At 44.5% G+C, this 27,060-nt stretch overlaps 1 protein-coding gene across 6 annotated transcripts in view; it reads left to right on the forward strand.

Annotated features, from left to right (window-relative positions):
- The window catches only part of HSPA12A (heat shock protein family A (Hsp70) member 12A), a 94,660-nt gene that overhangs the window by 24,794 nt on the left and 42,806 nt on the right, over window positions 1-27,060 (forward strand). For 2 of the 6 annotated variants that reach the window (XM_053307182.1, XM_053307185.1), the window contains exons 2-6: window positions 4,037-4,122; window positions 7,115-7,205; window positions 7,369-7,496; window positions 18,395-18,581; window positions 19,998-20,102. In XM_053307182.1, coding sequence (XP_053163157.1) covers window positions 7,492-7,496; window positions 18,395-18,581; window positions 19,998-20,102 — 297 coding nt within the window. In that variant the 5' untranslated portion in view covers window positions 4,037-4,122; window positions 7,115-7,205; window positions 7,369-7,491. The remainder of the gene's footprint in view (window positions 1-4,036; window positions 4,123-7,114; window positions 7,206-7,368; window positions 7,497-18,394; window positions 18,582-19,997; window positions 20,103-27,060) is intronic. The other 4 variants (XM_053307184.1, XM_053307180.1, XM_053307183.1 and 1 more) reach the window with 3 other exon arrangements.

Genomic DNA, 27,060 nt, shown 5'->3' on the forward strand with positions numbered 1-27,060 from the left:
GCAGAAAAGGAAGTGGAGGGAGGACCTCAAGAGCACTGGAGACAAGCATCTTCAGTACTCAAATGCCCTTTCCTCATTCCGCTTTCTCCCCTTTCTCATTCTCAGGCCAGCAGCAAACAAAAGGAGGAGGCAGCAGTGGCCACAAAGAAGAGGTGAAGAGGTGCTCAGATGGTGAGGGGTGGTGGCAGAGGGACACAAGTGAGGCAGTGGGGGCTGTCTGGTTGCCCTACTAGTCATAAGTGTTGCTAGCACTCGGCACAAGGAGCACCTTCCCCAAATGTTTAGCTGAGTATTCCAAGCCTCTTGCCTGCCTGCAGGGCTGTATGGAGCCCAGGACAACTGGGGGTGCAAGATTGGTGAATCTGGAAGGCAGCCAAGCCAGAGCTGCCACTGTGAGCTGCCATCCAGAGTGTACTGTGGGGGCTCGGCTTGATCGGAGTGTAGCTGCTGCAGCAGGAGCTGTGCTCCAGGTCTGGGGGGCAGGAAGACCCCAGCAACAATCTCCACACCACTGGCACAGATCTTGGGCAGTGCAGGGCTTTGGCCAATTGCCCTGACTCCCAAAGGATGGGGCCACCTGCCTGCCCCGCTGTGCTGCCCACCACTGACCTTGTTTGGAGGGTGCAGAAGGTGGTGGTGGGAGTGTGTGTGCTGGGCTAGAATGGGAAATGCCAGGCCAGTAGGTGTTCCCCACCGTTGCTGCTTCCATCATTGAGCCTCCATTGTTCCCTCTCTGTGCTTTTGTAATGGAAAGGGGGACAGCATCTCCTCTCCAGTGCTCTTTGTCCCTCCTCTCTCCCATTTGCATGGGAGTGAGGCGGCGGCTCTGTTGGGGCAACTTTCTTGGCATGAGTGGCCCTCAACCTCATGCCCAGCAGCAGCCGAGTTGCTGAACTGAGTGGAGGGGGTGGCAGACGGCCCTGGTGCCCAGCAGCAAAACAGCTCCTGTGCTCGATGGAAGGCCGGTGACCAAATGGGGAAGGACTGTGCACCTGAGCCAGGCCCCGTTACCATGGATCCCAGATCTAGCAATGTCCCTGCTGCTAGCTCCACCATTCCAGTTGATCCCCTCACCATACCTCATGGAAATCCTGCCCCTGGGCCTGGTACTAGGGTGGGGTGGGGTGGGGTGGGTGGGGAACAATCACTAGCCACCCCAGTAACTCCTACTGCAAATATGTCACACCATTCCCATGCAGCAATAGCTGCAGCCTCAGAAAAGACTATCGTTCCCAGAAGCACTGCACCACTCTGCCTCTCTCTAGATTCCAACAGAATTAAAGGGGGTGGGATTAAAATACCTGCCACAGAAGATACTGCCTGCTCCTTCACTGCCAGGAGCAAAGATACAGGAAAGTGCCTGTCTCCTGCCCCCTGTACAGCCCCATACGGACTTTTAGGGCTGTGGAGGGGCCAGAGTGCTGAAGGAAATCTTCAGAGGGCTGAAGGATTTGGCTCCTTCTAGGGTCCAAATCACATCAGAGACCACTCCAAAGCACCTGAATTGAATACGACCCTCTTTGCATGGTCCTAGCTTGTTTTCCCCATCCTGAAACTCCCTCCCTGCTGCATGGCTGAGGCTCCTGTTCCAAGCTCCTGTGCACTCCTCTTAAAGGTTGTGCCCTCGAGTTGGTGTCAGCTCCTGGCGACCACAGAGCCCTGTGGTTGTCTTTGGTAGAATACAGGTGCCTCCTCCCGTGTAGTGTGAGATGATGCCTTTCAGCATCTTCCTAAATCACTGCTGCCCGATATAGGTGTTTCCCATAGTCTGTGAAACATACCAGCGGGGGGATTCAAACCAGCAACATCTTGCTCGCTAGGCAAGTCATTTCCCTGTTGCGACATTTGGTGGCTTCCTGTCATTTTTAGGGGCTTATATTTTGTTGCCACTTCATCCTACTTGTTCATCCTGTTTTACAAATGAGAAGAGAATTTAAGAAGTTGTAGCAGTGGTAGGAGTGCTGTTTTGTTAGTGGCCAAGATCTGTCTTGTTGGAGTCATGCACTGGTAGATCCTAAATGTGTTTGCCTTCTAGACAAGTGAGCACTAAAGAACTCAGTTTCATATTTTAGAGAACAGGGTATTGAGAACTTTGTGAGTCTAAAACAGAAAAGAAGGGGAAATCACTCTTCTAAAATGCTTCCTTGAATGTAACTCCCCCTTCATGGCACTACAAATTTAAAGCCGTACACCCCCCCCCCAATTGATTTGTTTACAGAATGTGTGCTCCACAGTGGTGTCCATGGAAACTCAAGAGAAAGGTGCTATACTAGCTATATTAAACTGAACTGGAATGCATTTTATTGAATTGTTTCTCGGCAACCTAAATCAGTCTCTTGCTTCTCAAAAGATGTAGTAAGGGGCACACATATATATCCTTTTTACACTGGAGTTTGCAAATGTGTGAAATGGTTGTTAGAGCAACAGTCCTACAAAGTCTGTGCATTGAAACATGTAGAGTCACTTGTGCCTTCACAAACTGTGACATGGGCCAAAATATTCTCTATACTTGGAGAGGAATATTAGAAGGCAAAAAGTCCTGAAACCAGTGCAGACCTTGTATTATCTACTGAAGTATTCATATCTTCAAGACTGTTCAAACATATGAATACAATGTTTGTGTGTGTGTGTGTGTGTAAGATAGATACCAGCAACAGCCACTGGAGGGATACAATGCTGGAGATGGATAGGGCCAGTTGTGCTCCCCCTGCTAAATAAAGATAATTCTCACTTTTAAAAGGTGCCTCTTTGCTCTGTTAGCAGGGGACAGTTATCCACCATAAGAGAATACTTATGGTATAAAGGACTAATCTGATAATGTTATTTCTGATACCAGCTAACTCTGCTTTTTCCCATCAGGCCTCTTTGCTGGAAAAGAGAGTTACTATTTCAATTGATCTAAATGTCTTTTGTGCATAGCTTTGTTGTAAAGAAATCTCAGGCAGTATTATAGATATATGTACTATACAAAACTCATTTTTTTTTAAAAAACCTAGAAACCCTATATCTCTGCTCACAGTAATTAAATACAGAGAGAGAGAGAGAGAGAATGCATGGGCATTATGAATAAGTTTTGTTGTTTGTTTATTTAAAGGTAGTCAAATGAGAAGAAGCAAAAGTGTAGTAATGAAAACCATCAGTTTGCTATTATTAAATCAGATTGAAACACTGAAAATGGCAAAATCTCATGGGATTGCAGAGGCAATCATTTGTTTCAGGGTTCCCATACTAGATTTTATATGTGAGTTGGGCTTGGGTGAATTGAAAAGATCCCTCCCCCCCCCAGATACTAATGTAAATCTGTCATTGGCTATTTAAAACTTACAGTAGGTCAACTGGAAAATCTGTGTAGGCTTGGATATTCTTTAGGAATCAAAATGTGTCACTCCTCATGAGTAGTAAGAAGGCTTTGGAACCTTGTAGATAGAAGGTTCCAGATTTTGAATTTGATGCTCCCCGCCACCCCCCAAAAAAATTCCCTGCAAAGTTCAGCATGCAGGAGTCCATTTCAGTTTCATAGCTAGCAACACTGGGAGAAGAGATGCCATTCCCAGTGTTTTGCTGTCTTTGGGACTCTTAGGGTAACATTTGCTTTCTGAGGTTTGGGGCTTTTTAAGGCCCAACTACACATAATGTTGGACTTAATGTTGACATGGACTGAAAATGTCCATGTCTTTGAAAATTAGACATGGGCAGCACCGATCTGGTCTGGGAATGTGGTGTGCAGTGTGAACTTTCCTCTTGCACCATTTTCACCTCAAAAATCCCATCTCCCCCATGGCAATTTGCTCTGAAGCAGCAAATACATTTGTACCAAATGTATTTGGTATAAGAAAAGTGTATTTAAATAATCAAAGGTGTGTGATGATTTAGAATGTGTAATTAAGACAAGTAGTGTAAAGCCTGATATCTTTATTCCAGTGGCTGGTGTTTCACACTAGGCAAATATGGTGTCCCAAAAGAATCTTATCTTTTTCACCTGTTTTCCCCTCTGCAGAATATTCAGTCAATAAAAACACCTCCCATTTTCTTTCAGATGCAGTTTCTACAACAACATATGCATCTCCAGCTAGAAGCTTGGGAGACCCAGGAATAACACCACTTTCCCCATCACATATTGCGGTGAGAAGTACCTATATGTTGCTGCTATTATGTTTTCCCCTGCCCATGGTGCAAAATTCATCCTACAGATCATCAGTTGACTGCCATAACTGTTTTGCTCTGCTTTGCTTTATAGAACTATGCTGGAATTTTCTTCACTGTTTTTTGCTCTTAGCTAAACACGTTCAAAGGTCCTTGAGTTAAGACTAGCATATTATTATTATTTTTATTATTATTTTTACATTTATATCCCGCTCTTCCTCCAAGGAGCCCAGAGCGGTGTACTACATACTTGAGTTTCTCTTTCTCAACAACCCTGTGAAGTACGTTAGGCTGAGAGAGAAGTGACTGGCCCAGAGTCACCCAGCAAGTCTCATGGCTGAATGGGGATTTGAACTCGGGTCTCCCCGGTCCTAGTCCAGCACTCTAACCACTACACCACGCTGGCTACATATATCATGTGCATTGCATATATCATGTGCAATTTGTTTTGTTTTTCCCCCTCTGAGCCTCTCCTTAGGGGAAGATTAATTAGCTTTGATAAGATGCTCTCATGATTTCTCCACAATTAATCCCAAGGTATGGTGTGAAGTTACATGATGCAGCAATTTTGCTCAAGTTAAGCAGAACTGGGTCTGAATGTGGGACTGCCCAGGAAGAAGAGACAAGAGCTGGTCTTGTGGTAGCAAGCATGACTTGTCCCCTTAGCTAAGCAGGGTCTGCCCTGGTTGCATATGAATGGGAGACTTGATGTGTGAGCACTGTAAGATATTCCCCTTAGGGGATGGAGGCACTCTGGGAAGAGCATCTAGGTTCCACGTTCCCTCTCTGGCATCTCCAGGATAGGGCTGAGAGAGATTCCTGCCTGCAACCTTGGAGAATAATCAACTTAATATATAGAATAATGTATTTTTTCTAAATATACATATAATTGTGATTCATATATCCAAATGCTTAAAACCAAAGAGTGTGCCATAATCCATCCAAAAATTCTTATATAAGCATGAGAATGAATGCTGCACATGAGGGATTTTCCCATGAACTTGTCTACTCCCCTTTTAAAGCCATCCAAGTTAGTGGCCATTACCACATCCTGTGGCAGAGAATTCCATAGATTAATTATGCACTGTGTGAAAAAGTACTTCCTTTTGTTTGTCCTAAATTTCCTGGCCTTCCGTTTCATGGGATGACCCCTGGTTCTACTGTTGTGAGAGAGGGAGAAAACCTTTTCTCTGTCCACTCTCTCTACTCCATACATAATTCTAAACACCTCGATCATGTCTCCCCTTAGTCCATACATAATTCTAAACACCTCGATCATGTCTCCCCTTAGTCACCTCTTTTCCAAACTAAAAAAACTGCAGATGCTGTAGCCTTCCCTTGCCAGCATGGCGTAGTAGTTAGAGTGCTGGACTAGGACCAGGGAGACCCGAGTTCAAATCCCCATTCAGCCATGATACTAGCTGGGTGACTCTGGGCCAGTCACTTGTCTTTCAGCCTAACCGACTTCACAGGGTTGTTGTGAGGAGGAGAAACTCAAGTATGTACTACGCTGCTCTGGGCTCCTTAGAGGAAGAGCGGAATATAAATGTAATAATAATAATACGATATCTATAACAACATTGACAATAAAATTCAGCCATCCCAGGTCCTTGGGAAGGACTCAATGTCTGTATGAAACAAACCAGTCAATAACACCTGTCTGACTGTGTGTGTAAACAAACAAACAAACAAACAAACAAATAATATGGAAGGTGCTCCAGGCCCTTGATCATCTTGGTTGCCCTCTTCTGCACCTTTTCTAGTTCTGCAATGTCCTTCTTAAGATATGGTGACCAGAACTGTACACAGTATTCCAAATGTGGCTGCACCATAGGTTTGTATAACGACATTATAAAGTTAGCATTTTCCCCCCAATCTCCTTCCTAATGATCCCTAGAATCATTTGCCTTTTTCACTGCTACCGTACACTGAGTTTACACTTTTAACCACAACCCCACAAGATAACCCCACAAGATCCCTAGCATGGAATTTGCCTTTTCACTGCTGCCGCACACTGAGTTGACACTTTTAACCACAACCCCAAGATCTTTCTCCTGGTCAGTCACTGACAGCTCAGATCCCATCAGTTTACATGTGAAATTGGGGTTTTTTTGTCCCAATATGCATCACTTTACACTTGCTTACATTGAACTGCATTTTGTCACCCACTCCCCCAACTTGGAGAGATCCTTTTGGAGCTCCTCACAATCTGTTTTGGATTTCACTACCCTAAATAGATTAGTGTAATCTGCAAAATTTGGCCACTTCACTGCTTACCTCAACTTTCAAGTTGAGCAAGGGGTGGGACTGGGGTTGCTTTTCCAGTTGTGGGCCTTCTCCCAAACAAGGCCTCCAAGTCCTTAGGAGAAGACAAAGCAATCTCACCACACATACACCACACAAATTGTGTCGAGGGTGAGGAGAGATTCAGTGGATTGCATTGCACGCTCTCCTAATCCTAGCTCCTGGTTTGGCATGGGAAAAGTTAATTTAGCTGGCTTGCCATGGGAGAGGTTAATGTAGCTGACCATATGCTAGCCCCTGCTAAATGGGCAAAGAAACACCTTTTAAACTGGTGGCTCTTTTATATTTAGAAGGGGGAAAGCAACTTTCCCCATTCAACCCAGCATAGCAACCCTCCCTATGGATGTCTCCTTTTGTGGTATTTTTTAGATTGTGAGTCCTTTGGGAACAGGGAGCGATCATCTTTTTTTTCTCTTGCTGTGTTGTAAGCCACTTTGAAAACTGTTTTTGAAAAGTGGTATATAAATATTTTAATAATTTAAAAGTGGCATTTGATCAGATGCATTCTGAAGGTACATTGATTAAAAAGTCCTTTGCTGTTGTCAATCTAGAGCTACAACTTGTGTGAATGAAATCCTGATTATGTACAATTGGTATTTGCTGTGTACTCAACATATATTTCAGTAAGTACTCATTTCTCTCTCTCACTACTTCTCTGAAACATCAGTGGCTGGTCCATAAGTTCCAAGATAGAATATGAGTGACGCTCCCATTTACCTGGAGTAACATCACAGCCACAGAATTTAAGTATCAGCTTGGTAATGTATTAAATTCCCATCCCAGCCTGCCCGCATTCAGGGATGGCTAAATTCATTCACTCTGAAAAAGATTAGTAGTGATGTTCTTTGATATAAAACAAAGCTAGTAATGTTTACAGCTTGAAACAACTTAAGAATTGTCCTGTTTCTGTTCTTTTGGCAGAAGGATTCTGATGCAAATGAAGCAGAGGAGCAGACATTTCTTGTTGTTGTAGCTATTGATTTTGGCACAACATCCAGTGGCTACGCCTACAGCTTCTCTAAGGAGCCAGAATGCATTCATGTAATGAGGTAAAGGTCAGCAATGCAGCAGCCTTATGTGTATGGTGACTGGATCCTCTGTGACTGTAACAGTTAATGATACTTAGTTATTTCCAAATAGTGGGTCAAGGATTCCTGTAGGAAGTACATCAAACTCTTAGCAGTGGCTGTTCAATGAAACGTAATATCAAGGGCTAAACCTGTTCAGGTTTCTGTCTCTTCAGTGGTCATGGTGTAAGTGGCAAGCAAGGAGAGAATTCCTCTAGTGGGCCTCTTAAGTGCCCTGGATACATTAGGGGCTGCATGCTCCTAGCTGAATCTACTCAACTGACTTGATCAGCTGGATAAAGAATCTGGATCAAGAATTCTGACTAGATCAGAATCTACTCAACTGACTGGCACCTGCCAAGGCTTGTTTGTCAGGCATATGGGATAGGGCCTTCTCAGTGATTGCCCCAGGCTGAGGAACTTGGTTGCAGTTGAGATCCTCATGACTCCCTCTGTCTCAGCCTTTCGAAAGAATGTGAAAACCATGCTTTTTACACAGGCTTTTGGCCAATGAGTGGCCCCCAGCTCTCTCTTTAATGTAGCTGTGTTTCCATTTTATTTTATTAGTATATAATTGAAGTTTTATTACTATTGTTATCTTGTTAACTTCCCTTGGTTCTTCAGGTAAAGGGTGGTATAAAAATACAAATAAATAAATGTGGAAATCACTGAAACATGAGTTGAAAATAGTTGGGTGGCTTTGGGCAATGAACACCTTATTCCCTGTGGTACTATGCTAGCTTGCCTAGAGAGGGAGCTGCTGTCCTACTTTCTGTGCAGTGTAGACCCCAGAAAGAGCTGCCCAGGGGCTGGAATTGCAGTTTCTAGTTCAAGAGTTGTCAGGTGACACACAAAAGGCCAATAGGCTCCACCTGGCTCTCTAACATCCCAGACTCTCTCCTGGTTTATCAGTTGGAGCCACTTGTTGCTTGGGTGAAGAAACTGTCCCCAGGCTGCCCATCACTTTACTGCTCTGCTATCTTTGCTTCCAGACTGACAGCTCTGATTTTGGTTTCATATGTATGACATATATTAAAATATATTAAAACATTTATTAATACAACATATCTAATAGTTGTATTAGATATGGAAGCACAGCATGGAAGCAGCAGCAGTTGTTTCAGTTTTGATTGTGTGTAAAATAATGGACTTGACTAAGAAAACAAAGGAATAAATTATGTGTTGTCAGATGAAATGGAGAAAGTGCAAATGTCATATAGATAGAATTAGTCCCAAAATAAAAATTCAGATTTCTAATCATCGTTCTAGAATCATAAAAGCAATGACAAATATTTTATTATGATAAATTTGTGTTTAAACCTGGGGGGGAAATTTCCAGTTGCTATTCAGCCAACTAACAGTTATATGCTCAGGAAGGACATAAAATGCAGTCTTGGCAGTCAACGGATCCAGTGACCTCTTTTATTTTTGTAACAAGGAAATTGCATGGGGTGTGTGTGTGTGTGTGTGTGTGTGTGTGTGTGTGTAAGCATAAGCATGTCATGCTCCATTTCAAACTTTCCTATATTTATTAAAAGTTTTTAAAAAGTTTTAAGAACAATATAAATTGCAAGCTGTTTGACAGCTAGTCATATAGAGGATATTTTAAACACAATATTTACATAATTAGGGTCATTTGCAAGATAGGAATATATATAAGCACAGGAAATGGAATTTCTATCAGCACTGTTCTTCAGAATGTTTACATTTTAGACCCTCAGCAGACTAGCCTTGTCTTTTTTCATTTTCAAACAATCTACTCCTCCCCTCTACCTGGTGATATTGATCCTTTCCAGACATTTGGTTTTCTGATGACCTGTAATTTTTTAAAGGCTTCTTCCTTGTTTTAGTGTTAATACAGTGGCCAAAATATCAGCAATTGACTGCTGATGCCAGTCAATGAAGACAGGCAGTTGAGTGTTAAGCATACTGTGCCCTGATAACCAGCAAATAAAAAATTGTGGGGCAACCAAAATCAAAGAGCTGGAGACGATTTCAAGGGTCATGTAATCCAGTCCACTGCAGTAACCTGACTTGCTAGACCTAAACAAGCCCTGACAGATGCACATTTAGTGTTCTTTAGAAAAAGAAAAAAAGAAAAAGGAACCTCCAGGGAAGAAAACTGTTATGACTTCACTGCATAACTTGTTTCGTTGCCCAGCCATTTTGCCATAGTGGGGAATGCAGGAGCAAAGGGCCTACAGCAAAGATTCATGTGCTTTTTCTACCTGGGGCAGAAAGTCCTTCCCTTCCCTCCATCTCAGCATGTGCAACTGGTCCTGCAGCGAGTACAGAGTGAGAAAAATCGAACTCCCTACAGCTGAGGTTTATCTCTTCTTACACCTCTTGCTTAGCAGTTGGCTCTCCAGGGGGAAGGGAACCAGGCTCCTCACACCAGAGGTTAGCTAGCTGTCAAGTCTGCTGTCCTCTGCTTAGAAAGGACAACTAAACCCCACCACTGTGGTTTCTCCCCTCTTGCATTAGTAACTCTGGGGTATGAAAATGCCAGGGTCACACTCAGACAAGGAATATATGATATGGAGCATCAAACTGATCAGGGCTCAGTTCCTGTTGGTGTCCATTTGGGCAACCAAGTTCTGAGTTTCAACCCTGCCAGATACCGAAACCAGATAATTGTGCCAAAATAGCACAGAGCTCTGAAACAGGAGCGATGCAATGCCTGGCAATCAGCAGTCCTGGAAGGGAGATATCAAAACATCCCCTACAAAGAACATACTTGTCTCTAGTGGTGTGCGTGGTTCGGTTCGGGGACCATAGGGAACGCCGCTGGACCAGTCTGGAATTCCGGCGGTTCGGAAGGGCGGGGGTGTGTGACTTTAAGGGAGGATGGTAGTACTCCCCCCCCCCCGCCGCTCTTTCCCCTCCAGCACTGGTGTATTTAAGAAGCTTCTTGGGGCGACAGAGTTCCTCTCTGCCGCCCCTGCCCCCGTCGTTGTTCAATAATGCCTGCAATGCAGAAGAGCTGGTGGAGCGCATGCGCCCTTCGCGGCGCACATGCTAGTCTCTGCCGCGGGCGCCGCATACCTCACGCGGTGCGCGCGCCCGCAGCGAAGACGAGCACGGGTGCCGCGAAGGGCGCATGCGCTCCGCCAGCTCTTCTGCATTGCAGGCATTAATGAACAATGACGGGGGCAGGGGCGGCAGAGAGGAACTCTGCCGCCCCAAGAAGCTTCTTAAATGCACCAGCGCCGGAGGGGGAAGAGTGTCGGGGGGGTAAGTACTACCACCACCCCCTTAAAGTCACACCCCAGCAAGTGCCGGACCACGCTGTGTCCGGACCATGCACACCACTACTTGTCTCTGCAAATCAGGTGATATTGAAACAACGGCTCATGTGCTTCTCCATTGCCAATTTAACCAAGATATATGGTGTATACATATAACCCCTTTTATTAATTGCCATCCAGGTTGTACAGACTCTTTTTATCTTGATTATCTTTTAAATGACCAGAATGACCTGAGATCCTATCATGTGGCTAAGTTCTGTTTGATAGCCAGTAAAATCCGCCAGGAGTTCATTAAGAATCATTGTTAACTGATCTGTATGCTTAAGTATGTGCTTAACCACTGTATTATAAATCTGTAGGTTTTTGTTGGACTTCTGTTTGTAAACTGTGCTGGTCTGTGATCGTAATAAAGGAACTGAATTGAATTGACAGCTAAACCCCTTCCCTAGAAACTCCTCTGTAGATGCTGATAGTGGCCTATATCCAGACTAACACTGCACCAGTGTAACAGCATTTTTGGCTGTGTGGGGTTGTGTGTGCAATTTTCTGTGATCCTTTCCTCTGCATTCACCTGTGCTCCCAGAAACAAGTTACTGAGGATTCCCGAACCTTCAGTGACATATTTCTGGGAGACATTGAGGGCTGCAAAGGGAGGGGGGATTGCTGTAAATTGTGCACCCTCTTTGTGCGATGGAAAACATTGTTGTATCAGTGTGGCATTTATCTGGATGTTGGCCAGTTGTTGTGAAGCAGCACATAAGAGTTTGGTGGCTAATTGGAATTTAGTGCCCACCTTGCTGAAGGGTGAGGATGTTAGGGTTGGGAATTGCATGTAACTGTATTTGGATAAGGAATGGGGCAAGAGATTTGGGGGTGCTGAAAGAAGACAGTTGAATCATGGGTAAGAAGCTCCTATAGATGCAGTAAAAGACACAACATTTAGGGATGCACACTGACAGGGTTCAGTGCCAAACTGGTTCGGACGAGGTCTGTACTTGTTTGGCGCTGCTAGTGGAGGGAGTTGTGAGCAGGATATTTATAAAGGAGGAGAGCAGGTCCTCACTTGCTCTCTGCCACCTCATGTAGCTTCCTGCTGTGACAGCGTTCCCCCCAAGAGCCCACTTGTGGCACTGCCACACATCTGGCATCCACAGATGCGTGGATGCCATTTGCATGGTCAGCAACACCATGCTGACCACGCAAATGGCATACGTGCATACGTGGGCACAGTGTGCATGCCAGCACCGCATGCGGGTTCTTGCAGGGAGCACTGTCACAGCAGGAAGCTGCATGGGGCGGCGGAGAGCAGGTAAGGACCTGCTCTCCTCCTTTTTAAAGATCCCGCTCGCAGCTCCCCCACTGGCAGTGCTGAACCCATGCATGAATTTCAGTTTGTGTACATCCCTCATAACGTTTACTTGGGACTTTTAAAAACAGTTTGGAAAGTTTTTCGTAGGACAGTGACACGTGGTGCAGGATGGTCTAGGGCAGGGTATGGACAATGAACTTAACAAGGAGAAGGTAACCCGAGCCTGCAGAAGGCATGATCTGGTCAGAGTACAGTACTTTCACTTCAGTGAAGAATTTAAGCACATACTTAATTCTCTCCCACTGAGATCTAAAGACCAAACATGCAGAACTTGGCTCATGCTAAGAGATTCAATATAACAAACCAGATTCGGTTAGAACACACTCTACTCATACTTGTTATCTGCTACACACTCTCCATGACATTTGGAGACATGTGAATGTCTCCATGACATTCTCCATGATATTTGGAGCCATGACACACAAGCAGACGAATTTCACTCTACTCTTATTCCTGCTGCTTGATATTTATTTATTTAACCCTTGCTAAGTGGTCAGAGAAGCACCTTTCAAAGTGGTGGTTCCCTTTTATTTAGCAGGGGGACAGTAACTGTTCCTATTCGCTACAATAGCTGCTGATATCCACTTTTTGACTTTTTAGAAAGCGAGTCCTCTGAGGAAGGGGAACCTTTTTTTTTTTTTTTTTTTTGCTGTGTAAGCTGCTTTGAGAACATTTTCAGTTGAAAAGTGGTATATTAACAAAAGCAACAATTTATTGCAAAAATATATTAACAAAAGTTAAAAAGTTAATTTGTTAATATTGCAAAAATATATTAACAAAAATATATTAACAAAAAATATATTAACAAAAACAACAATTTATTTATTAATTAATTGTGATTTATAATAATTTAATTTCATAATAATTATGCAGTGTAATTTTTAAGAATTATTGATTGGTAAATTTGTAGTGGGAATGGAGTGAAGGAGTGTCTCATAAGAATAAAGGATCAAAGATTATGAGGGTCCATGGTGATCCATGACAGGTTTTGTTGAAGAAATAGGCTGTGATAGGACTGGAAAAGAAGAACATTGGACAGGGTAGTGGGATAAAAAAGGGATACTGTTCCATCCAGACGGAGTAAGGCAAAGGTAAAGTGTGCCGTTGAGTCGATGTAGACTCCTGGCGACCACAGAGCCCTCTGGTTTTCTATGGTAGAACACAGGAGGGGTTTACCATTGCTATCTCCCGTGCAGTATGAGATGATGACTTTCAGCATCTTCCTATATCGCCGCTGGCCGATATGGGTGTAGTCTGGGAAACATACCAGTGGGGAATTGAACCAGGAGTACAATGGCTTTAATCATTAGTGTTTCCCTCTGCTTTTTCTTTTCCCCCCCTTGAAGTGCTTAAGGCCAACATACTGATGCAAAGTGACCCTGTCATATTAATCAGTAATATGACAACCATTTTCACCAGCTGAAGCTTCTGCTCATTATTCTTAAGCCAATCAATTAATCATATAATGAAATTTAGATTAGATGGATAGTTCATTGCATCTCAGTAGAGAAGCAGGGAAGTTCTGTGATGCTCTTGGTGAGCTCCAACATGTCTTCTCCAGGACTGTAGTCACAGACATTCAAAACCATAATTTTCATTAGGTTTATTTTTGTAGTATACTGCATACACAATGCTCAGTGAGCTAGAGCCTATTTGCCAAAAGCTGGCTTTGAAATATGTCACTGTGCCTACGCTGTGTGTAATAGGGCAGATGTAGAATGTCATTCTATAAGATTATGCATATTAACAATATTTACATTTTTAAAATTTTGCATAATATATGATTTTTCTAGTCACAGGGAATGACAAATAACTGAACGGAACTCCCAACCAAACCTGTCTCCTGCAATTTCTGCTCAGCTTTACTTTGTTTCCTCAGATTTCATGATGTATTGCCTGCATACTTTCAAGTATGTCTTTGCATCCCTAAATACTAGCATTTTGCTTGTACAAAATGAAAGAGGGAGATTCTCTGGAAGCGACATTCCATGTCTGTGTACCATTTTGTGCAGTGTCTAGTGCAGTCACAGCACTGAGCTATCAAATTTGTACAAGAAATTAAAGAAAATTTGTGTGTTCCAAATACTAAAGACTCTGCAAATCTTAGCCACAATAGCAGTGTGACACTGTGTTGCTAACTGAACTGCAGCTCAAAGAGATTCATCCCAGAAAGAGGCCTAATGCAATTTCTGTTTAGAAAAACTGATGGCTGTCACAATTATTCAACTGCTAAGTGCAGCTCCTATTAACATAACAGTCCACGAATGAGTCAAAATTACAGTCATTAAGGATTTCCAATCAAAACAATACCTTTCCCTGAATATGCAGCTGGTGCGTAGGATTTACAAGCTCAGCCTCTGAACAATCCAGTGCAGAACTGATGATATCGGCTGACACAGTGAGGAAAATTACTCAAAAGTAGTCCCACTGAAATTAAAGGACATGTTAGGCATTGACTATTTTGAATAATTTTCCTCATCATGTAAGCCATCTTACTTATTTTGTTTTCATGAAGACCAGAGAGCTATGTCTGCATTAAAAAATAATTATCAATTTTGAAGTTAGCTATGTAAAGGTTTAGCATTGGGCATTGATATTTGCACATTCTGGTGGCAAAAAAACAAACTAAACAAGGTATTAATATACATAAGAAGCTGGGGGTAAAAATAATCCGCGGAGAAGCATCAAGGGCAACTGTAACTCAAAACAGCAAGACCAAAACAGAGCAGCTTCTTGAACTGGCATTTCTTTTAGAGACATTTCAGTGCATTTTGAATATACTCTCTGTGTCAGGGGAATATTTAGACCAGCAAAATGTCAAACCTCTGACAACTAAAAACTCCTGTTTTGTGGTTTAAAAAAAAATCTATTATCATGGTATTAGATGAATCCATTGTTTTTCTGTGTGCAGTACAGATTTCTTGATTGCTAAAAAAAAAAGTATAGTATAGAATTAGAGGGGGGCCATTTTAGGGGTGGGACTTCATCCTTTTTGCTCCATTCTTCCAGCTGCTATGGAGATACCAGTAATTAAGAGAGCTTTTTTCTCACCATCTATTAGTGACAGATTTTTCTTGTAGGACCATCCCACAGAGTTCACAGCAACAAACATGTTTGTCACATTGTGTGTGTGTTCATGTTCAACAGGAAGTCTCAGCCAGTTGTGACAAACTCTCGCCTGTTAAGAGTGCCCTTTCCACTAATGACTTCAATATATAAGGATATGATATTTAGTTCGCTGGCACTGTTGATGGGGTTGAGAATGGGTAATGTGTCACAGCTAGGAGACTAGGAGAAAATGTACAACATCTACATAGAAGAAGCTGTGTGCATGCTATCAGGAGTTTTTCATTTCCATTCTCATTTTCTTCATACTGTACTTAATTCTGCATGAAACATCCAGTATCACTGTTAGCTGCATTCATATGCTCAGCCAGATGTGCTATGGAAGAACCAATAGCTTTCAGCTAAGGATGGGCATTATAGTCTGACTCCATTTGTGGTTGGGGCATAGTGGCCTATGTGGGTGGAATAAGAAGGTGGTAAATGAGCCTCAGGTGCAACTCATTCTCATTCTCCTCTTCCTGCCTCATTTGCCTCACCTCCCATGCCGCCATGTTAACCCCAGGGCTGCTCATTCACTCAGGTTGGTGAACGAAACAAATGAGCAGCCAGTGCGCCAGGGCTTAACACAGCAGTGGGGGAGACAAGGCAGCCAGGATGGAGAGACAAAAGTGAGAATGAGCCACACCTGCGACTTGTTAAACCCTCTCCAGCTGTACAGGCCACTACTGCGCTGGGGATGATGGGAGTTGGTGGGGATGATGTCCCCACCATCTCGTGACCCAAGGCTGAGAGCCCTTGCCTTACGTGCTTCCTTCCCAAACCACTGTCCACTATATGAACAGCCCTGCTGGATCGGACCAGAAATCCATTAATCCAGCATCCCGTTTCCCACAGTGACAATACTTAGAATTTCTATAGCGTTTTCAAATATTCAAAGTGCTCCATCTGAATTACCTGACTGTAACCTGTATCATAACCCTATAAGGTAAGTATTATTATCCCACAATGGCCATCTAGTGAGTTCATGGTAGAGGCAAGATTCAAACCAGGGAAGTCCTAATTCATAGCTGTGTAGCCTAACCATTACACTAAACCAGCTCCCTTGACATTGGCATGAAGACAATAGCCCACTCCCACTGGCCTGCTCCCCAGCAACTCTTATTCAGTGGCACACTACCTCTGAACATAAAGGTTCCTTTTAGCTGCTATGGCCAGCAGCTGCTGAAAGACCTCTCCTCCATGAAGTTAATACTCTTTTTAAAAAGCCATCTAAGCTATTGACCATCACCACCTCTTGTGGCAATACAGCCCACAAGTTAATTCACTGTGAGGCTTCTCATGCCCCTTGATGGCCTGGCTTTTCACTATGAATATTCACTTTGCTTTATCCTGTGATCATGATGACTTTACAGAAGAGGTAACATTAGGGATATTCTCAGATTGATTCTTTTTATTTGATTTGTGCCCAAAACAAATCACCCCTAATTTGTTTTGTATCCAAATCTACCCCCACCCCAAATCACCCCAGATTCGATTTGTATTTGCTTTGATTCAGTTTGGAGATGGAGTGATTCAAACCACTTAACAAGGTCCTAGGGGCACCAAATTTGGGTGGTGGGTAGGTCCCTTGGTTGATTTTTAATGATTTTTTTTTAGTTTTTACTGATTTTGAACATTTCCGCCATAGCAAACAATGGGGATTCGAAGTTGCCATATCCTAACCCTAACACGGATCCCCAGCTTTTATTTTTTTAAAAGCTAAGCTCTAGCCCTTGTAGAAGTAGGGTTATAGAGCAAAATGTATGGTCATTATTTTTCAAGTGTTTGGATTCTTTGGTGTATTTCCTCATAATGAATCCCTATGAGGATTCATTGCACACCTTCCATTTCTTCTGTTCATTTTGACTGTCACTGGACAGTGCCAACTGTCAACTGCCATGTGCCAACTACACCCCCCCGCAAGGCAGCGGGGTACTCATTTTAATTTTTAGGAATATGGAAACATTTAGATTCTTTGTTGTCTAATAACTTTTCCTCATAATGAATCCCTATGAGGATTCATTATACACCTTCATTTCTTCTGTTCATTTTGACTGTCATTGGACGGTGTCAACTGTCAAATGCCTTGTGTCAACTACACCCACACACACACTCACAGGGGTACTCAGTTTATTTTTAGGTATTTTTGAAGTGTTTAGATTCTTTGGTGTTTTCATTACACACCTTCATTTCTTCTGTTCATTTTGACCCCACTGCTTTGCAGGTGGGGGTGGGGAATTAGTGGCATCCCATATTCCAACTACCCCACAAGCCACTGGATACTCAGTTTATTTTTTAGGGATTTTTGAGGTGTTTAGACTCTTTGGTGTGTAATGAATCCTCATAAGGATTCATTATGAGGAAAGGTTATTAGACACCAAAGAGCCTAAACACTTGGAAAAAAACCCTAGAACATAAACTGAGTAGTACCCCACTGCATTGTGGGTGGGAGTGGGGTGTAATTGGCACATGGCAGTTGACAGTTGGCAGTGTTGAAAAGACAGTCAAAATGAATAGAAGAAATGAAGGTGTGTAATGAATCCTCATAGGGATTCATCGAGGGAAAGTTATTATACACCAAAGAATCTAAACACTTGAAAAATAGTGACCACACATTTTGCTCCATAACTCCACTTCTACAAGGTTTTGTTTTGTTTTTAAATGAAAGCTGGGGATCTGGGGGAATTAATAGGAGGGATCCAAATCTCGAATCGATTCGAATCGAATCAGGCATGATTTGATTTGTACCCGAATCTAGCCAATGGATCACAGGGGTGATTTGTTTTGTCTCCAAATCATCCGAATCAGCTAGATTTGGGTGCAAATCAATTTGTGCCCGAAACAATTTGCACATCCCTAGGTAACATGGTCCACAAATGTCCCTGATTTTTTAATTGTGGCCTTGGATCCAAGATCTTGGATCTAAGCCCAGGATCCAAGATCTTCTTGGATCTAAGCCAGGTGTTGCTGCTGCTTTTTCTTTTTTCTTTTTAGTTTTGTTTTCATTTTTAATTTCAAATACTTTCATGTTGCTTTTCATTAAAAAAATAAATTCCAGAGCGATATTCTAGTCATTGAACTGCACGGACAAAGTGTGCAATGTGCAATCTAAAGTCTTCTAGTCTCATTGTTTTAAAAAGACTTCTTCTATTTTTTAGGCGATGGGAAGGAGGAGACCCTGGTGTGTCCAATCAGAAGACACCAACAACTATTCTCCTAACTCCAGAAAGAAAGTTCCACAGTTTTGGTTATGCGGCCAGAGATTTCTATCATGACCTAGATCCCAATGAATCAAAGCACTGGTTGTATTTTGAAAAATTTAAGATGAAGCTCCACACAACTGGTGTAAGTAATGTATGAATTCTGCATGTCTGCCTAAGTATTTTTGTTCCCAAACATAGACAGATTATTATTGCAAAACTGTTAAGCTTTGCTTGGGCCACACATTGCCTGAACCTTATGAATGAGGATCCCAAACATCTACCCCCTGATTGATTGGAAGGAGAAGGAGAGGAGAGCTGGTCTTTTGGTAGCAAGCATGACTTGTCCCCTTAGCTAAGCAGGGTCTGCCCTGGTTGCAAATGAATGGGAGCCACTCTGGGAAGAGCAGAAGGTTCCAGGTTCCCTCCCTGGCAGCATCTCCAAAATAGGGCTGAGAGAGACTCCTGACTGCTACCTTGGAGAAGCTGCTGCCAGTCTGTGTAGACAATAGCTTGATGGACCAATGGTCTGACTCAGTATATGGCAGCTTCCTGTGTTCCTAAGGTTGGGATGTATGAAAACTATCAAGTTGTATAGGACAAAGATAGTTGTGTGACTGGCAGAAGTGGATGAGGAAAATGTTAAGTTAAAAGTTAGTTGATGTAATAAAGTCTGATTGCCAGTGCCACTGTCAGCTTTGAAGAGAGGGAAGTCTTTAACAACAACAACAACAACATCAACAACACAAATCTATTTGTTCACCACCCAATAACAAATTGTTCTGTGGGTGGCTTACAACACAATGTTGAAACATAAGATAAAACCACACAGCCCGTTAAATCATAACAGACCAAGAATGGGGAGAGGGGAAGAAAATACAAACTATAATAACACAAAACAATTTAAAAACAACATTTTCCCCCAAATCAAATGAAGAAATGTGAAGATTTCAGCAGCTTTCATTTCTGAGAGTGCTATTAATCCTGAAATTCTTATATAGAACAGATCCTTTGGACAATTTCACCTTTATCCAGAAGAAGGTTTTTAATAAATTTCTTATCAAATTGATGTTCTGCATTTGAAAGTAGCAATAATAAAATGCTGTAGATTTGCTGTCTTTTTTCTTTTCAAGATATTTTCCAATATTATATAAAGATGGAAAGACATATATAGGCTCTTATTTCATAACATTGTACAATCTGATTTTGAACCTTTGGCAGGATAATTGGTTTTTGTGCCCACACTTTGGCAGGTGGGTGCACTTTATAACAGATGCAGTTGATGGCTACTAACCACATAAACATTAAAGCACCATAAGCTAAACTTGCATTTCTCTTCATACCACAACTAAGTGCAAAACGCTTGGCCATCTTATGAACATTAAAATTAGACAGTCCACAAAATACAAATTGTTGAAGTCTTCTGTTCAAGGGGAAATTAGGCAAAAAATGTAAACACTTGGAGCCACATTTTACCATAAGGCTGGATTGTCACAAGTTACATTCATTCAGGTTACTTCCCAATTCCTTTTAATAATTTATAATTGTTTTCTTCCTTCAGAATCTCACTCTGGAAACGGAGCTGACAGCTGCAAATGGCAAGAAAGTCAAAGCACTTGAAATATTTGCTTATGCTCTGCAGTACTTTAAAGAACAAGCTTTAAAGGTAAAGAAAACCCTACTGTCTCCAGTGCATTATATTTATAACCGCAACAAATGCTGGCCCAACAAATTTAACCTTGCCAAACTTCAGCCTGCAGCAGTATTTGATGTAAACAAAGTGGAGCAGCTGTAGGAGGTGCAGGAATGCTGATAACGCTGAAGTGTCCTAGATATTTACACACAGTCCCTTTCCTTACCATCGAATCAGTGAGATGTAGAATCCCATGATGCACATGCTAGTGGTGACATCATGGCTCTGTAGAATCAATTAAAGTCATCCCCCCCCCATTTTTGTCACTTATTTCAACACAACCAGAATGCTTTCTCAGTGTAATGCAGTTCTTAGGGCCAAGCTACATGTCATGTTAAGCAAGTGCTAGACCCGATATACTTTTTTTTACTCTCTAAGTAGCAGCTGTGGGAGGCTGTCTGGATCAGGGCCATGGCATAAAGGGAGGGAGGCTTACTCTTCGCCTCCACCACAACTCCAGTGGTTGTCCTTTGCCCTGGGGGGAAAGTTCCCTCCCAGGACAAACAACCACAGGGAAGCTCAATCTGGATTGGAACTGTGACAGAGGCAAAGGATTAAAGCCCTTCTCTACCCTTGCCATGGTACCGATCTGGATCCCTCCCACCAAGGCTGCTATTTATTGAATTAAAAATGAGCATGACAGGGCCTAGCACATCCTTAACGTAATGTATACTTGTGTTGTTTGGCTTTCAGTATCAACCATTTTATATCTAAATGCTAAGGTAATGCTTTATGCTAAGGTAGTGCACACGACCAAATTGTGGGCGGGGGGGGGGTTTCACCTACCTTTCCCCAGACGACCAACTGAGCTCCTCGCTGGTGTTCCGGTGCTCCCCCTCACAATCCACGCTGATCCATACAGCACAGATTGCTGGAGGCCGGTAGGGATGTGCACGGTCCGGAGAAGTCCGGACCGGCACCGAAGGGGGGCCTTGTTTTTAGGGCGGGGAGGGCTTGCTTAGCCCTCCCGCCTCCTTGCCCCCGCCAGCGCCCGTATTGTACAGTATAGGGGCGCTGGAAACCAGCCCCCCCCGCCGCCGCCGCGGCGAAATAACCCCTAAAACCAGCCAGCCCTCCCTCCCTCCCAGCTAGCTGTCCGCCCGCCCGCCCACCCACTCACCCAGTCGCTCACCCGGTCGCTGGATAAAAAGCGAGAGGAGCTCCGGCACAGAGCTCCTCTCGCTTGGAAGGCCTCCAGCAGAATGGTGGCTTGTGCGCGCGCGCATGCGCGCACCGCAAACCACACCGTTCTCCGGAGGCCCGGTCTACCCGCCGGGAAAGGGCCGGGTAGACCGGGCCTCCGATCGCTGGGTAGACCGGGCCTCCGGCGATCGGAGGCCCGGTCTACCCGGCCCTTTCCCGGCGGGTAGACCGGGCCTCCGATTGCTGGGTAGACCGGGCCTCCGATCGCCGGAGGCCCGGTCTACCCAGCGATCGGAGGCCCGGTCTACCCGGCCCTTTCCCGGCGGGTAGACCGGGCCTCCGGAGAACGGCGTGGTTTGCGGCGCGCGCATGCGCACGCGCACAAGCCACCATTCTGCTGGAGGCCTTCCAAGCGAGAGGAGCTCTGTGCCGGAGCTCCTCTCGCTTTTTATCCAGCGACCGGGTGAGCGACTGGGTGAGTGGGTGGGCGGGCGGGCGGACAGCTAGCTGGGAGGGAGGGAGGGCTGGCTGGTTTCAGGGGTTATTTCGCCGCGGCGGCGGCGGCGGTGGTGGGGGGGCGGCTGGTTTCCAGCGCCCCTATACTGTACAATACGGGTGCTGGCGGGGGCAAGGAGGCGGGAGGGTTAAGCAAGCCCTCCCCGCCCTTAAAGACATACCCCCCACCCGGACCCGGACCAGGCAGGGCCGGACCAGTCCGGCAGTTCGGCCATTCTTTGGAATGGCTGCCGGACCGGTTCGGGCACACAACTAGAGGCCAGGACTTATTTGGCAGAAGTAGATGAAGTGGGCCCGGTCTGGTTCGACCATTGAGCTGGTTCTTCAGCTGGCTTGGAGGATAGGCAAGTAAAGGGGGATTCCCTAAACTACCTTTTAGTTTTCTGACAGCGGGTACAGCAGATGTGGCCGTGGTGGAGACATCGGAGGCAGTGGCGGGGGCTCCTCCAGCCCCCCGCTGGCCTCCCAGATAATGGTTTGGGCTGTTTGTGGCCTGGTTTGGGCCTCTGCCCATGCAAAGAGAGAGCTCTGGCCTCTATATGTGTGCAGAGGCCCAAAGTGGGCCTCAGCTGGCCTGTCATTTGGGAGGCTGACAGAGGGGAGGTTGGAGGAGCCCCTGCTGCCATCCTTGCTGTCCCCACCAGTGAGAAGCTAAAGATAAATATTCCTCTTTTGTCTCCTCCCCCCATAGTCTAGGGAATCCACCTTTACTTGTAAAGAGGAATCCTAGCCGGATTCCCCTTTACAAGTATATCCCCCAAGCCAGTCTGCAAACCGGTTCCTTGAACCAGTGCCTGAACCAGGCTGACTCACACATCACTAGTCTCCAGAAATCCCACAATGTACTGCGCGATGAACAGTATTGGGGGATCTTCCTAGAGTAAGGTGCTCTAGGCACCTGACTCTGTGTATGCTCGGGTTGCATGCAGCCCAAGCATACATATGATCCCGGCCCTGGGGTTAGCTCCCTTAAACCCTGGCTAAAGGCCAGGGTTAAAAGTTGGGCTACCCACAGGGCAGCTCCGGGATTGGGCTCAATCCTGGCAGTGCACATGGGCAGCCAAACCCAGGCTGGGTTGTCCTCGCCTGGGTTTGGCTGCTTGTGTGCACAGCCTCGCTGTGTTTGCTTAAAGGCTACCAAGGAGACAGACAAGAGTGGGTTGCATTAACATAGGGGCTACTCTCAGCAAAACATATATAAATGAGGACAATTATCCAGGATCAAGCTTAGTTGGTTAAAAATCATGATCCAAGTTTTTTTTTACAATCTATTATATTAATTCGCATAGACGTGCCTCTGTGGGGATGTGTCCCGGCAACCCAGCAGATTGGCTGGTCAGCGGTTGGCCGTGTAGGGAAGTGGCCGCTTGAGGAGGAAAGGAAAGGAAGGAAAGCGGGCAAGCGGAGAGGAGAACTGAACGGACTGGGGCAGAAGGGAGGGGGGAAGCTGTGGGGAGAGAAAGCGGCGGAGCCTGGCTGGGCAGAGACAAATGGCTGGCCGCTTTGGAAGATGCTCGCTAGAGGGAGGGCCGTGCAGGAAGGAGCCGGCTGAACACTTGGCCACCCCATGCACCAGGGACTGGAGGGAGGAGGAGGCGGCAATGGCCAGTGGGGAAAACACAAGCAGGCTAAAAAGCAGCGGGCAGGGGGAGCACAAATGAGAGAGAGAGAAAGAGGGGGAAACGGAGGAGGGAGCAAGCTGGGGCAGAAGGCTTGTGGGGAGGGGACTAGGGACTGGGGCAGAAGGTGGGAGTGTACTGCCGCACAGATGCTCTGTGCAGGATCAGCTAGTTGATCACTGTAACAACAAATAACACATTGGCAATCTTATGATTCATTTTAAAGGTTGCCAGTGTAAACTGAGCCCACACTGTTAGTTATTGGCTTACATTCAACAGAAACTCAGTTTTATACAGGAATCCTATCTAGAGTAGGGAGAGGTGAGACCTTCCTGGGGCTTGCGTAAAATAGAGAACAGAACAATATATAATGCAAGATGGGTTTCACCATTTGGCTCCAAATGCAGAGTCTCAGCCTATAAACACCACCAAGATAATGGTCTTCAATAACCATGATTTGCATAGTCTGAAAAAGAAGGGCTGTGAATGCCGCGTTTAGCTTACAAGTAGCAAGTTCATTGAGATAGTCTTCATCATTGTGGTCTCTGCAGTTCCACATGAGGAACTGTACATGCACAGTTCCCCAATATGAGACTGCACAGAAAACTACTCATCTAATATCAAACACACGTAAGTGTAATCCTGTTTTCTCAGCAGTGAGAGTGCCAAACAGATTCAAGCTATTCCACCACCAGTTAAATTAGCCAGAAGTACCTTATTGTGTAAGCAGAGATATACCCAGTAATCTTTCCTTGGAGGATCACTTAGAAGGATCTCTTTCCTCAGCCAGCCAGTCCTGTGCTAGTATCTCTACCTTTGTGTAGAGATACTAGTATACCTGTGCTAGTATCTCTACCTTTCTGATTTCCCTTGCTGAAGCTTCAGCATGGAAATTCTCCATGAGGGAGCCTCTGTAGATAAGAGTGTGCATGGTTCGGTCCGGAGGCCATTGGCAAGGCCTCCGGACCGGTCTGGATACCCCGCGGTTCAGTTTGGAAGGGCTGGGGGGGAGTTTCTCTTTAAGGGGGGGGTGGTAGTACTCCCCCCCGCCGCTCTTCCCCCTATGGCGCTGGCGGTTTCCAAAACGTTCTTGGGGCGGCAGAGTTCCTCCCTGCCGCCCCTGCCCCCGTCGTTGTCCTTGCTAGCATAAAAGTAAACAGAGCTGGTGGCACGCATGCGCCCTTTGCAGCACGCGCGCTCGTCCCCACTGCTGGCGCGCGCGCCGCATATGTCGCACTGCACGTGCGCAGATGGATCAGCCACCATCCTTTTACCTAATAAATTACCCTCTAGCCTTCACAGCCACCACAGAAATGAATCCCCAGTTACTTTGAACTTCACTCTTCAGTAGCCTGCCTCTTGAACCTGTAAGCCCTGGCATGTTTGGAAATAAAGGAAACCTATGCAAATCAGAATGGAATGGTGGTTTGCTTGAATTAAAGCTTACTGAGTTCTTGGAATCCAGATCTGAGATGTATTTATTTGGCTTCTTTTCAAATCTATTGCTTGAGGATCAAGTGGATGCAAACAGCATTGACTTATAGGAGCCAGGCTTCAAGTCTGCTATCTCATACCAGATCCCTAGAGAGAGCCCCATAAGATGCTTTTAGCTCTCAGCTCGTCTCATTTTGTCTTGAGTCTCTCTCCCTGCAGAAGCTGCAAAACTACAATGTCCTTACACTCAGCATGTTACATCAGTCCCTCCCCTTCACTTGCGGGCACCTTTCCAGGCTCTGATGACCTTCCAGAGAAGTCTTCTGGATATCTTCCTTTAAGAAAGCATCTATGGACCATATATGAAGGAGGAATGATCAATAGTCATTAAATTTCTATTTGGAAAGGCGCTGACTTTGTCTTCCTTTAAAAAGCTGGGAGTAAATGGTTAGGAGCAAAGCTGTACATTGAGATGAACCGGAGCACAGGATTGGTGACATGCTGAAGCACATTTTCATTAGGCAGCAAAACAGCAGAATGGACAGTGTGTTTGAGCATAAAATAAATAGGAGTATTATTTCTGTGTAAGCTAATCAATTCAAGCAGTGCTCCTTCCTAATAAGAAAGGATTGCTTTTCTGCCAGAGGTTTTAAATCACATTATGAAAAATCAAGCCTATTAATTAGCCACATGCAGAAAATGTTTTATATGCTGAAGGAGAATATTGTATAGTCATTTGAATTCTTTCCTTGCTTGGATAAGGAACAAAAAAAATATGTAAGGTCATTGCACTTGAACTCTTTCCGAAACAGTGTTACAAATACTTCTGACTCTGCAAATTGAACACAGGTTCTGAAATAACACCTGACTTACCATTCTTTATTTGCTGAAACCAGGGTCTCCCCCACCCTGCTCAAGTATCAAATGTTTTCAGAGTTTTTCTGTGGGGAAAGAAGTTAGGATTAACTCAAAGTTTAAAAATGAAAAACATTTAGTGATGTTAACCTATGCAGCAACCATTTAGAATAAATGTGTGGACTATGGTATTTTGTAGATATACTGGTTAACATAACCTGTAATGAGTAATGAAGTGCTTTCACAATGAACAAAATTGTGCTATTACAAGAGGATGTGTAATGTGAAATCACAGGGATGCTCAGAATTGCACTTCGGCACAAAAGTTCCCTGCAAAACAAATGAGGCATCCCACAGGTTGCACACCTTGTTTCACAAGCATAAACATTTTGTACTAGTGCAGCACTAATCTGAAGTACAAGCTCCAAACTTAGCACAACTAGCTAGTGCAACAGCCTTGTGCTAACTCAACACACTTGTGCAAGCAGTTGGTTAGTCTGGATGTCCACCTCAGCAAATATGTTTCAGCCTGATGAATGCTCCAAATTGCCTATTTCGGATGGCCTGCACCTTCACTAAAAGACTTGCATAAAATATGCTGTGATGTTTCAGATTCTGGGCTGCTTTTTGAAGAAAACCTTCCCTTCTCTGTTGCTGGGTGAGGACATCTCATGTGGGTTATCCTTCCCACATGCTCCAGAAGGCAGGACTATGCAAATTAAGAAGCACTTTTAAGAGCCTGGGAAGAACAGCACCCAGTTCTTGCATCCTGTTCCAGAGACAGCCTTCTCTCAGCCAAACCTTTTTGTCCTTTATTTCTTTACTGATATCTATATTCTTATCTTTCTTCCATATAGCACAAGCATCACTACTTTGGGTAGATGAGTTCCTCCAAGCTGTTCCATCAGACCTTAGTCGCCAAAAGCAAACAGTCCTGAAGATATAAAAGGAACAGTCTTTCATCACCAATGCCACATTGGACTCAGTTCATTCCTTCTTGCACTCCACAGCTTCCATGGTGGTAGCAAGGAGAAACCTACGGCTTAAGCATTGGCAGAATGTTTCCGCCTCACACACAGACTTGGCAGCAGTGCCATATATTGCAGCCAAACTCTTTGGTGATGATGCCCTCAAAGAAATAGTCATTGAAAAAAAAGACAAAAGGAAAGTGCTCCTCACAGTTCTTCACAGGGACGATAGATGATGATAATGATGATGATGATTTTTACATTTATATCCCGCTCTTCCTCCAAGGAGCCCAGAGAGGTGTACTACATACTTGAGTTTCTCTTTCACAACAACCCTGTGAAGTAGGTTAGGCTGAGAGAGAAATGACTGGCCCAGAGTCACCCAGCTAGTTTTAT

Source organism: Hemicordylus capensis, chromosome 3 (assembly GCF_027244095.1).
Source record: "Hemicordylus capensis ecotype Gifberg chromosome 3, rHemCap1.1.pri, whole genome shotgun sequence".
NCBI lineage: Eukaryota > Metazoa > Chordata > Lepidosauria > Squamata > Cordylidae > Hemicordylus > Hemicordylus capensis.